This window comes from Miniopterus natalensis, chromosome 2 (assembly GCF_054644295.1).
Source record: "Miniopterus natalensis isolate mMinNat1 chromosome 2, mMinNat1.hap1, whole genome shotgun sequence".
NCBI lineage: Eukaryota > Metazoa > Chordata > Mammalia > Chiroptera > Miniopteridae > Miniopterus > Miniopterus natalensis.
Window position 1 is genome coordinate 104,392,858 of NC_142082.1, and position 12,763 is coordinate 104,405,620.

At 47.0% G+C, this 12,763-nt stretch overlaps 1 protein-coding gene across 1 annotated transcript in view; it reads left to right on the plus strand.

Annotated features, from left to right (window-relative positions):
- Positions 1-12,763, plus strand: part of CACNA2D4 (calcium voltage-gated channel auxiliary subunit alpha2delta 4) — a 112,706-nt gene that overhangs the window by 19,552 nt on the left and 80,391 nt on the right. The window contains exons 13-18 of the mRNA XM_087813751.1: positions 1,432-1,565; positions 3,143-3,220; positions 3,991-4,071; positions 4,632-4,706; positions 10,737-10,823; positions 11,369-11,440. Of these exons, the coding sequence (XP_087669877.1) occupies positions 1,432-1,565; positions 3,143-3,220; positions 3,991-4,071; positions 4,632-4,706; positions 10,737-10,823; positions 11,369-11,440 (527 nt within the window). The remainder of the gene's footprint in view (positions 1-1,431; positions 1,566-3,142; positions 3,221-3,990; positions 4,072-4,631; positions 4,707-10,736; positions 10,824-11,368; positions 11,441-12,763) is intronic.

A 12,763-nucleotide genomic window follows, 5' to 3' on the forward strand; every position in this document is an offset into this window, starting at 1 on the left:
TTTCGAGGAGCGGTGCAGTGTGGAGATGAGAGTATCTGCCCCTCCTTCCCACTCGGAAAAAATAAGTCAAAACGCAGATTGCTCCGTAAAAGCTTGATTACTCCCCCAGGGACTCTTAGCCATAAAGCCACCTGAAATGAAACTTAGAGGTCATCTATCCAGAAGAGAGAGCTGTCTCTTTAAATAAAGCCTCATAGAAACCCCAGCAGAGACAGAGTGAGGCAGGGGTGTGACTGATGTTACAATGTAAGTTCTCTCTTGTGTCCAGCCTCCATTCTTCTTGCTGCAAATTAAGCCCATTTACTCTGATTCTACTTCCAAACAAAAAGCAGGGGGTCACCATTTTCTTTAGAATAATGTTTTGTGTGCAAACTGTCCTCATCTATCTCTGGCCAGAACCTAGGACCTGGGCCTCAGGTTTGGACCTGGGTTTGATTCAACCAAAATTTATCGAGCACCTACTATATACCTGGCAAACTTTCCAAACTGTGGTCAGGATGGGCTCAGGCTTGCTGTTGCTACTGTCCAGCTGGGGAGACAAAGCAGTGAAGCATCAGTGGTGATAGCATCTTGAATGCCCTAGGAGGGCGGAGGGCCACAGGCAGGAAGGCAGTACTGGGAGCTGGGGGACAATGGCAGAGGCACTTCCCCCATTTGGAGGTGGCGGGAAGGCTTCCTGAAGGAAAGGGTGTCCATGCTGACATATGAGGAACAGGCAGGAGTCAGACATAGAGAGCAGGGAGGGTGTTCCAGACGGAGAATAGCACATTCAGAGGGTCTGAGACAAGAGGCATGCTGGGAACTGAGAGCTGCTCCACTTTCCCGGAGTGTGGGGTGAATGTTTTGTGGGAGGTGACGAGCAGTGAGACCAGAGAGGTAAAGATGTGCTAAGTCACTCATGGCCTTGGAAGCCATTTGCTCTTTTAATATCACTGTGGCTCCAGTGAAGAGGCTATGGCACCCCCTCCATAACTGAGGAAGGACAGCAGTGAGAGGAAGGAGGAGGTGGGGTTGTGACAGCTGTCACAGACTGGGGTCCCTGAAAACAGACCTGGACAGAGCTGCATGCAGCAGGGAGCTACCCCGGTAAGGAAGTGTGGAGAGCAGCATTGCGAGGAGAGGCTGACCCACATGTCCCTTGCCATTGAGGTCCTGCTGCTTCTGCAGCACCTCTGGAGCCGGGAGGCCCCTTACAGTTCTCCAAGTGAGTCAGGGGCTGGGCCTTTGAGTCCCCATCAGCACCACTGACCCCTGCTACCCCCTGGAAGAGGGACAGCCTTACGGGAAGCTGTTCCCTGTGGCCCAGAGCAGCTCACATTGAGGGGCCCAGCTGTGAGCCGTCAGCAGCTGGGGGGAGGGTGTGGGCCCTGCAGAGGGTTCCACGTGGAGCACCCAGCCTTCCACAACCACATGGCTCCTCCTCTCCTCCAGGTTACTACACGCAGATCTCCACTCTGGCTGACGCCCAGGAGAACGTGATGGAGTACCTGCACGTGCTCAGCCGCCCCATGGTCATCAACCACGACCACGACATCATCTGGACCGAAGCCTACATGGACAGCAAGGTGGGCCCCAACCCACTCCAGAGTGAGGGACCCCAGGGTATGAGAGGTGACTTCCTGGGTGAGGAATGGGGAGAGCAGATCACAACCTCGGGAAACGTGAAGGGGGTGAGCCCTCCCACCCACTAGCAGACCCATCACCTGCATGATGCCCCAGAGGCCCAGCAACCCTGTGAGCAGACCCATCCGAGGTTGAGCCCCTCTGCTCCAAGCTGGTTCCTCCCTCCTTCCCGTTGTCCTCACCTCCTTCATTGTCCTCTCTCCCACCTGTTATAGGAAAAAGGAGTCCAATCAGTAATTCAAGATTCTATAGCTTCATCAAGTGTCCCCTTCCCTAGCCCCTGCATTTACAGAGTCTGCCTGTGGGCAGCAGTAACTTACAGGAAGGAAGAGATATCAAAGGCAGAATGTCAGACTGAAATGTTGGGGGAACGGGACCTTCTGGTACCTGGCAAACCACACCACAGACACCTGCTTCAGTGATGATGCCTCAGACTGGGAGTAAGACAGACCTGCAAATAGTGGCTTAAATAAAAGTGTATTTCTCCCTCATGTAAAAGACGTCTAGAGGTGGCAGCCCCAGAGCCAATGAGGAGCTCCCTGGTCACCAGGGACCCAGACCCCTTCCTGTTGTCCCCTTGATCGTCTCTACAGACCTCTTGTTCCAAGTGAACAGTGGAACTCCAGTCAACAGAAACCACTCGCTCTTAGGAAATCTTACTTCAAACTCTAAACTGAAAAATCAGATGAGGAAGGGGGTGGGGACTTGACTGTTAAAAGTTCTTCATTCCCCAAGGTCTACTGTAGACTCCACGGCTAGGCAGCCTTCCTAAGGAAGGTCAGGCTTATGAGACACACCCACACATACCACTTCTCGGGGCCTATCTTTGTGATAAAGTGGGGCACATGTGTGAAGCCCCTTCCAAGGGGACTGGAGGAGCCAACACAGTGAGGTGAGGAGTCGGGAGGAGGGCCATCTCGGAGGCCAGGAATGATGTGGCTCTGGCGTTCTCAGTGGGGAGGAGGCTGTAGATTCATCCTGCGTGGGAAGGTGGGGGGTGCAGTGGGGATGACTGGAGGCTACTACAACCACACCACAGCCTGCTCTCGCACTGTGGCCCCTCACCATGCACTTGTGTCTGACTGTTGCCCTGTGTCAATGTCGCTCTCCCTCTTAACTGGCCTGGGCTGTAGTTTGTGCCAACATTGGGTCTGTAGCAGAGCTTTTTGGAAGAGCTCTTGCTGTGTTAAACCTTTTTGTTTCTGGGCATGCCCGGGATGAGCCTGTTCCGTGGATTTCCTCTCATCCGAGACAAGAGGGCTTAATGAGCGTGCCTGGGAGCTGGGCTGTGGGATCTGGGATTCTGAGACTCACCCTGGCTCAGTGACGGCCTGGTCATTCTCCAGCCCACCTCTCTCCTCCAGAATTTCTGCCAGCTCTCCCTTTGTAGAGAAGGGAAAGTGCATTTGGGATTGCTTCCTCCAGTTGGAAGGTGACACACTAGTTGACACCGGTGACCATGGGTGTTCCACACTGTGAACTCTGAGCCCTCTGTCCTCTGCTCTTTCCTCCCTGGCAGCTCGTCACCGCACAGGCACAGAGCATGATGCTCCTCACCACCGTGGCCATGCCAGTCTTCAGCAAAAAGAATGAAACGGTGAGTGGCCTTCCCTGAGAAGCTGCAGCGGGGCCACCACTGGCATCTTTAGACCAATAGTTCTTGGTGTGGCCTGGCATCAGAGCCACTTTGGGAGAGCTGCAAATGCAGATTCAAGGCCCTGTGCCCAACCAGCTACATCAGAATCTCTTGGTCGAGAGAGGGTGAGGTGAGGGCTGAGGTTTGGTCCAACTTCCCAAAACTCCATAGTGGTTCTGCTCAGTCAGCTTGGGGCTGTCCCACTGCTCTGCATTTGGGACACTGCCTTAGGGATATAAGATTAACAGGTCACCTGCCAGCTTTTCAGCAAAACCATACCTAACCTACCAGTTCGGGCAGACTGTAACTCCTTTGTAAAGGCTTGTTGAGAACATTTCTAGAGCTTTCCTTCCTCCATCTGGTCAGGAAATGTTTCCTTACAGGCACTGTGTGTTTCAGACCACTTGTAGATTAGAGTCCCTGGGATCCCAATCCTTCAGCTTCTGCTATGAAGGTGAATATTTCATTCAACTTTGTATTTCATTTAAGTATTACATCTTAAATATTAATGTTGGACATTAATCTTCCCAGCAGCTAAGATTACTCCTGGGGCTTTCTGCCAGGTTCTTGATTTTATTCCAGGGAACTCAGCCTAAAATCTAACTGCGGAGGAAGGACCACATAAGGCCCAGGTGGCTTCCTCTCCCAGGCTCTGGGGGGGCTGAGGTCCAGTCTGGCCCTGCGTTCAGGGAAGCCAGATCTTCCTCTGACCCTGGTGTTCTCCCTTCCAGCGGTCCCACGGCATTCTCCTAGGGGTGGTGGGCTCTGATGTGGCCCTGAGAGAGCTGATGAAGCTGGCGCCCCGGTACAAGGTGAGCCTGGGTCAAGTCGCTGAGTGGGAGTCACAGGCTCCCAAGGAGCTGCCCCACCAGTCTCAGGAGCCTCTCTGCAGACAGTGCAGACAAGCCCAGAGCTGGTATGGGGCCCTGCCTCCCACTCCCAGAGATGTGCAGGCATTGAGCTCGGGCACAGTGGCTTGGATTCCTGGAACCCTTTGTTACCACCAGAACTGACTTGCTCTGTGGCCTTTAGCAAGTGCTTTCCCTTCTGGTACCTCAGTTTCTCAATCTGCTCCTCCATGCCATACAGTCCTGTTTTGGGAACGAGTGAGATTATCATCAAAGCACCTAGAGCATATGGTGGGAAAGAGGCCAAGTGATGATATACATTATTAAGGCTGCTATAAACAGTAGAATTAGGAGAGGAATTCAAAATTAATGGCTGAAACACAGCACTGGCTCAGTTATATTCCCATCTGGAAAACTCGCTGCTGTGTGTTGCTGTCTTTAACCCGCCTGTGGCCCCAAACCCCTTCTCACCGGCAGTCCTCCAGCACTCACAGCTCTGGTCTCCCTCGGCCCTGTCTTTGTAGCTTGGCGTGCATGGATATGCCTTTTTGAACACCAACAATGGGTACATTCTCTCACATCCTGACCTCCGACCCCTGGTAGGTACAAATCTTATTTGTCTTGGGATCTTAACCCTATGGGGTTTGGGGTGCTTCATAAAACAGTTACAACAATGAACACACGCTGGGCTCCACCTAGGAACCCAGTGGGTAATATGAGAAAAATTGTAAGTCAGGCCCTGTTTCTGAGTTGTTCATAGTCCAGCAGAAGAGACAGGCAAAGATACATGAACTAACTGGTGAAGAGGCCAGCGAGCATGTGGTGAGCGTGCAGTTCCCCCGGCAGGACACAGCCACTCATGCTCCCGTCACTGCCTCAGCAGCTCCACAGTCCTTGGAGCCTGACAGTGGTATCAGTAGATCCACGGGGGCATGAGTGTTGAGTGGACAATAAAAATGTCAGAGGAGCTGTCTTGTGAGAGGCGGAGGGCAGGAGAGCAAAAGCTCCCCTGGGTTTGTCTTGGTCTGTGTCCTTGGGTGCTCCTGCCTCCTTCCTAGCTCTCTCCATCCTGATACAGGGATTGGGAGCATTTTCACATGCATTCAACTGAACAACAGATGGCCAAGAGAGGAACTTCCACCATTTCATCTGAAAGTTCTGCCTCCAGGGCTAGGGGCTCCCTACTGCTCCACTTCTGGTCATGGCACTTTACAATAATGGCCACACCTCTCAGAGGGATTGCTGGGGTATTGGGGGGAAGGAGTTAGGGTCCCAGAAGAATCTTAACCCTTTCCCCTCTGCCAGTCTTATACTGAATCGGGCTGATAGCTGAGGACAATAACTAGCAGAGTACCTTTCTGAAAATTTACTAAGGGGCTCATCTGCCCAGGTGCCATTTGGGGAGATCAGTATAAGCCATATTCCATTCCATTTGGTTGAGATAGTTACTGAGTGTTTGTAAGGCAACTGATTGTGCTATTGCAGGCAAACTATAGAGGTTCAGAGTAGAGGGAGATCAGGGCACACTGGAAAGCACTCTGTCTTCCCAATTCAGACTCTGCTGGGGAAGCATATGAACCCATAATGGGTCACTGACCTATACCAGTGGGTTCTGTAAGGGGCAGCCCCAGTGCCAACAAATGACTCACTAGGGAAATAATAAATGTGTTGATCCTGGAGCTAACTTGTAGAATGAAGGGCTACTAGTCAGAAACCCATCTATTATCACCTATGTAATCTAGATAGATATATGACTTCAGCCAACCAATTCATGTTGTAGACTTACTGTGTGCCTAACCTTATAATGCTCTGAGAATGCTGTAAACAGAAGTTCATAGTCTAATTAAGAGAATAGACTATATACAAATAGACTTACACAAATGAAACAAATTAGAGAAAAGCACCATGTAGAATATTATTATATAACAAAAGATATGGCAAAGCCAACTTCATGAGATCCCTAAGGAAAGCACTACTGATTTGTGATAGGTATTAAGGAGAACAATAGTTGAGTACAAAAAAGAAATATAATAGAGGACATGTCTAGTAACAAATTGAAACAGGGTCAAGAGCCACACTTTTGACCTGAAATCTTTTTATGTCAGTGCCCAAAGTATGACTAATTAACAAAGGGGGATTCTGGTCCTAACCTGAGGAGCTAAAGATGCTCTTTCAGGTATCATGGGGAATTATGAAATAGAAATGAATGAAAAATGTTGCAGCTTATTCAAAAGAAGCAGATCCAGTGTCGAAACTGGTAGGACAGTGCTGTTTGTCATGAGTGTAGATATTCATAAGGCCAAGAATGGAACATTATCCACGCAGGGACAAGGAGGAAAAGAGGAGAGGAAAAGAAAGATACCATTGTGGCAGTTTTATTACAGATCTCCTGCGAGGGCAAGAAATAAGGATGAGGCTTTTCTGAAAAAAGAAAAATTGCCAGAAGCAAGATGCACAGTGATAGGGGATGTCAACCATTCAAGCATCTGCAGGGGGGCCTCATTCAGCTAAAAGTAAACCCTCTGATTAATTCTTAGTTTACACTAATGAGAAACCATTCTCTTTCTCTTTTTTAAATTATTTTTTATTTATTATTATTATTATTTTTAATATGTCTCTATTGATTTCAGAGAGGAAGAGAGAGGGAGAGAGAGAGAGAAACATCAATGATGAGAGAGTCATTGATTGGCTGCCTCCTGGATGCACCCTACTGGGGATCGAGCCTGCAACCAGGGCATGTGCCGTGACCTGGAATCAAATCTTGATCTCTGGATTATAGGTCAATGTTCAACCACTGATCCATACCTGCAGGGCTATTTTTTATTTTTCAATTACAGTTGACATCCAATGTTATATCCATTTCAGGTGTACACCCAGTGATTAGACATTATATGACTTACTAAGTGATCACCTCAATAAATCTCATACCCATCTAACACCATGCATAGTTATTAGAATATTAATGACTATATTCCCTATGCTGTACTTTATATGATTATTCTGTAACAATCAATCTGTACTTCTTAATCCCTTCACCTTTTTCACCCATCCCCTCCACCCCCTTCCATATAGCAACCATCAAAATGTTCTCTGTATCTATGAGTTTGTTTCTTTCTGCTTCTTTGTTGGTTTTTATGGGGTTTTTTTTTATTCAATTATTGATATATATGTATTTATTGCCATTTTATTGTTCATATTTTTATCTTTTTTTCCCTTCTTCTTCTTAAAGAAGGCCCTTTAACATTTCATGTAATACTGGTTTTGTAGTGATGAACTCCTTTAGCGTTTCCTTGTCCGGGAAGCTTTTTATCTGTCCTTCAATTCTAAATGAGCTTTGCTAGGTAGAGTCATCTTGCTTGTAGGTCCTTGTTTTTCGTTACTTTGAAATTTTCTTGCCAAACTCTTCTGCAAAGTTTCTGTTGAGAAATCAGCTGACAGTCTTATGGGAGCTCCCTTGTAGGTGACTAATTGCTTTTCTCTTGCTGCTTTTAAAATTCTCTCCTTGTTTTTAATCTTTTGCATTTTAATTTTGATGTGTCTTGGTATGGGCCTCTCTGGGTTCATCTTGTTTGGGACTCTCTGCTTCCTGGACTTGCATGTCTATTTCCTTCATCAAGTTAGGAAAGTTTTCTGTCATTATTTTTTCAAATAGGTTCTCAATCCCTTGCTCACTCTCTTCTCCTGGCACCCCCATGATGTGAATGTTGGTAAGCTTGAAGTTGACCCAGAGATTCCTTACAGTGTCTTCATTTTTTTTATTTATTCTTTTTTCTTTTGGCTGTTCTGATTGGGTGTTTCTTGCTTCCTTATTAAATTGCTGACCTGATTCTCAGCTTCATCTACTCTACTGTTGATTCCCTGTAAATTATTCTTCATTTCAGTTAGTGCAGCCTTCATTTCTGACTGGTTCTTTTTAATGGTTTTCATGTCTTTTTATATGCTGTTCAAGTTCTCTTTAAGTTCAACTACTCTTCCCTTAAGTTTATTGAACATCCTTTTAACCAGTGTTTTGAACTCTGCATATAGTAGATTGCTTTTTTCCATTTTTAGTTCTTTTTTCTGGAATTTTGCTCTGTTCTTTCATTTGGGTCATGTTTGTTTGTTTCCTCATTTAGGCAGCCTCTCTGTGCTTGTTTCTATGTATTAGGTAGAGCTTCTTATGTCTCCCAGGCTTAGTAGAGTGGCCTAATGTAGAAGGTGTCCTGTAGGGTCCAGTGGAACAGCCTTTCTGATCATCCAAGCTGGGCACTCCAGGGGCATCTCCTGTGTGGGCTTGTACACCCTCCTGTTGTAGTGGAGCCTTATTTGCTGTTGGCACATCAATGAGAAGGATTTACCACCAGGTCAGTTGACTGCAAGGACTGTTTGTGACCACCAACCTCTGTGGAGGATCAGCTGTGCAGGGACTGCCTCACAGAACAGAGCTTACCTCAGCAGGGCTCTGTTGCCCTCTGAGTCTGCCCATTGAGTGTGGTTGGGTGGTGCTTTGACATAGTCTGAAGCTGCCCACTGGGTGTGTTGGCTCTGGGGCCTCTCAGAAGGTGCAGGCTAAGGTCATTCACCACCTGTGTTCTTCCTGGGGCCATCTGGCTTGATTTGCATATAGCTGCTACTTGTGCTGGGCTTGGAGGTGCCCAGGAGAGGCCAAACTGCAAACCACATGCTGGGCCTTGGACTACTTAACAAGAGGTATGGGACATGCTGAGGCCAGATGCTGCTTGTTTGAGAGATTTTTGGAAAGTCTGAAGCTTGAGACAAAACAATCCATTTGTATGGAAAAGACACTGGAAACAGCCTGAGTAGTCCTATAAGTTTGGTGGTGCACCAGGGTGGGGCAGGGAATCACCAGGGTGGGGCACAGAATGATAACTAGATTGACAGAGACTCAGATATGGCACTCGCCTACTGGCTCTTTGCAGGGAAGGCTCATCAAAGAAACAATGGCCTCTGTCTGCACTTCTGTCTGGGAGAAGGCTGCCCCCCACCCCTAGCTCTTGCGCTGATGCCAGATGATTCAGTTTCTCCCTATATGTTCCTGGTGCCTTTTGAGCTGCTATCTCAGTGCTGGAGCTCAGAGAGAGTTAGTCCAAGTAAGTCCATATGCCAGCCCTTTAAGAGAAACACCTCAGACCAGCAACCCTCTGTCTCACTCAGCCTCAATTCCAGCTGGTTTTTACAGCCAGAAGTTATGGGGACTTCTCTTTTCAACACTGGAACCCTGGGCTTGGGCACCTGGTGTGGGGCTGGGACCCCTCATTCCTCATGGGGGACCTCCACAGTCAAGATATCCCTCCCAATTTTTATCTGCCACACATGGGTGTGGAAACAGCCCCTTCTGCATCTTTGCCCCTCCTTCCAGTATCAATGTGGCTTCTTCTTTAAATCCCTAGTTATAGAACTTCTATTCAGCTAGATTTTAAGTGTTTCTGAATGATGATTGTTCTGTAGTTTAGTTGCAATTTTGATGTGGTCGTGGGAGGATGCGAGTACTGCATTTACCTATACTGCCGTCTTGACCAGAGGTCTATTCTCTTTTTTTATTTGATCTATTACTAAGCTAAACCTGGGAAGTGGTGCAGGCCTAATAGGAGGGAGGGAGAGGGGGGGGGGAGAAAAAAGTCATGGTAAGAAAATAATAATAACATTCAAAGAGTGCTGATTAATGACTCTATGTCAAGCTGGAAATAGATCTTTTATTGGGCATTGCAGAATATGTCTGCCCTTGGTTCTGTCCCACTCAAAAAATTCTATCAACAAGATGAAAACACAGAAGGCAGATGCCACAAAGTCCGGAAGGTATGGCTAATACAGTAAGTGAGAAAATTAGTATTCAGGAAGTATTTTTCCAAAACAATGAGCTGAAACTAACCAGATGAAGTATATTAGGGATGCATGAAAATTTCTGCAAAATACTCAGTCCTCAAGCTTAAGATTGTAAAGACGTAATTTAACAGTGTGTCACGTGAGGAAGGCCCAGGAGATTAACAGGCTGAAAACTCGATTTGTGCTGTCAGGGCAGCTGTCCTGGAAGTCCGGCAGAATCAGAGGCAGCAGTGTGATAGTTGGACCACACACCACACCAGTCAGACGCTATCTGAAATATTGACTTTTGTCTTAGGCACTCCATTTTGGGAATGACACTGACAAAGTAGAGCATGTTCCAAGGGAGCTGAGGCATTTGCAAATTAGGAATGTTTGGCCTGGAGAACTGAAGTCTTAGGAATGACAAGCACCTTCAGAAATCTCAAGGGTTATCAAAGGGAAGACAGTCTGAGTAGCTCCAGGTAAATAACTAAGACCAGTGAGTAAAAGTTACAGGGAGGCAGATTTCAGTTCTATATGAGGAAGAACTTTCTAACAATCGGAGCTGCCCCAAACTATGACAAGCTTACTTAAAAAGAGGGAGCTCCTCCCATGGGAAATATTCACTCAGCGGCTGTGAGACCACCTGTCACAAATGTTAACAGGAAAGCTCTGCATTTGGGTTAAACATTGGCCCAAATAACCTTAAGGAATCACTGAGATTCTTTGATCTTATAAATATACCCATAAGGCTTTATAGAAGAGATGAAACTTGAGCAGGCCCTTAAGTAAACCTCATGTTTTTCTTTCTGACCTGCCCACTCTAGTACAAAGAGGGGAAGAAATTAAAACCCAAACCTAACTACAACAGCGTGGATCTCTCTGAAGTGGAGTGGGAGGACCGAGCTGAAATCGTGAGTGGGGAAAGTGGGAGGAGAAGGAGCTAGTTTAGCTCTATGGCCAATACATGAGCAAGCTGTGTGGCTGGAAGCTCTAAACCGCTCTCTACATCTCGGTGGAGCCTTCCAAGCCCAAACCAGTAACAATTCCTATAATGGGCAATTCTTCAAATAACTGTAAAGATATAACAATATCTTCCTGAATCACAAGGATTACTGAGACTGCATGAGCTCATGTTTATAAGCTACAGAGTTGGAGTTCTAGAGGTGTTTTAGTCTGGCGTTTGGTGTCAGTAGCTCATCCTAGAGGAAAGTATGTCTTGGTAATATGACACTATGTTCCCTCATATATCAGTACACTTTGGAACAGTATCTTAGTGAATTTCCAGAATTATAAGCTAAATGGAACCTAGAATCTGGTCTCTATTCTTCTCGGTGCTCTGCTCAGAGGAAAAAGGAAAGAAACAAAAGTGTTCCCAGGCATCACCTACAATCTGACCAGTAAAGCTCCACACTCCAGTGTGAGCCAAGGAACTAATTCCATTCTTTTTCTCTTGAAGCTGAGAACAGCCATGATCAACGGGGAAACGGGTTCTCTCTCTATGGACGTGAAGGTTCCGCTGGACAAAGGGGTAAGGTACTAGAGAAAAAAAGCCAGGCTCTGGTCCCAGAAGGCAGCATTGCCGTTAATTGAAGTTGGGGGTGATGACAAGGAACACGGACTTAGTTAAATTAGAGCTTCAGACCTTAGAGCTTGCTGTAGCCTAGAGGGTTTGGTTAGAGAGCAAATCCAAGTGTGCATCAGCCCCAGAGAAGCATCAGGCCCAGGAACCGTCGCTCACATCAAGGCCGGGTTCTTGGGTGACTACGACGCGAGGCAGCTGGTCAGCCCGAGTTTTTACAACTCTTCTTTCTTCCTTATGCTGCCTGCTACTTGGCCCTTTCGCTGTTTATGATGGAAAGGAGAAAAGTGACAGTTAATTTTGCAAATTGCTAGCAGCTCCTGTAAAACATGTTATATGGAAAGAGGTTAAAAATAATTGCCCTTCTCTATAGCTGATTTTTATCCACTGTAACCACAGATGCTCAAGAATCGATACCCTCACTGACACCATTACTGTCTTCACAGACCCACACATCACTTATAAAAGATCATTTCACCTTCTCGCTTGAAAGGTTCCAATGCATTTTCAGTGAATTTTCATTGTCCCTTGACATATTTACAAATGTCACCTCCTCCCTCACAGCCACCCCCACCTCCTCCTCCTGTTGCCCATCTGTCTCAGCTAAAAGAACACAGGCATCTGTCTGCAACAATTAGACCCAAGTTCTTCTACAAACACAGACCTCCATGGAAGCCAAACAAGAAAGCACTGGGAAGGAAAGGCAATTCATTGCATTCCTTTGAGATACACAGACTGACTGTCACTGGGACCAATATCTGATTTCTGTGGTAGCTGCCTTCTTTTTATAAGTTCTGGGCTGAGAAGGGCCTCCTTTAGGCAGACTGGGCAGTACCAGTGATGTGAGACCATCTATTTCAGCAGCTGCTCCTCCTGATCCAAAACAATAGAGGTCTCTTCCATGAGCCTCTGCCTTGATCCCATCCAGACCTCCACGCATATGCACGAGGGTGCCCTCCCCTGCCCAGCCCTGCCAGAGCATTAAGGTAGGACTGATGCTACAACGAAAACTTTAACGTGCCCATGGCATACGGCAACTTCAAGACAGATTTGAGTGTGACTCTACTGTATCGAATTCAGACCAGCTTATGAAGTGGGTGTGGCTCTTTGAACCTCCTTTCCTTCTCATGCTGCTTTCACACTTCCCAAAGCCACCAAGGAAGAGCCCTAACCTGACCCAGGCAGCCTGAGCTTCTCCAGAAACCTCAGCGCACCCTTTTGATACGTGTGCATCGCTGCTAATAAATCATCCGAGTTAAATTTTTAATTTAA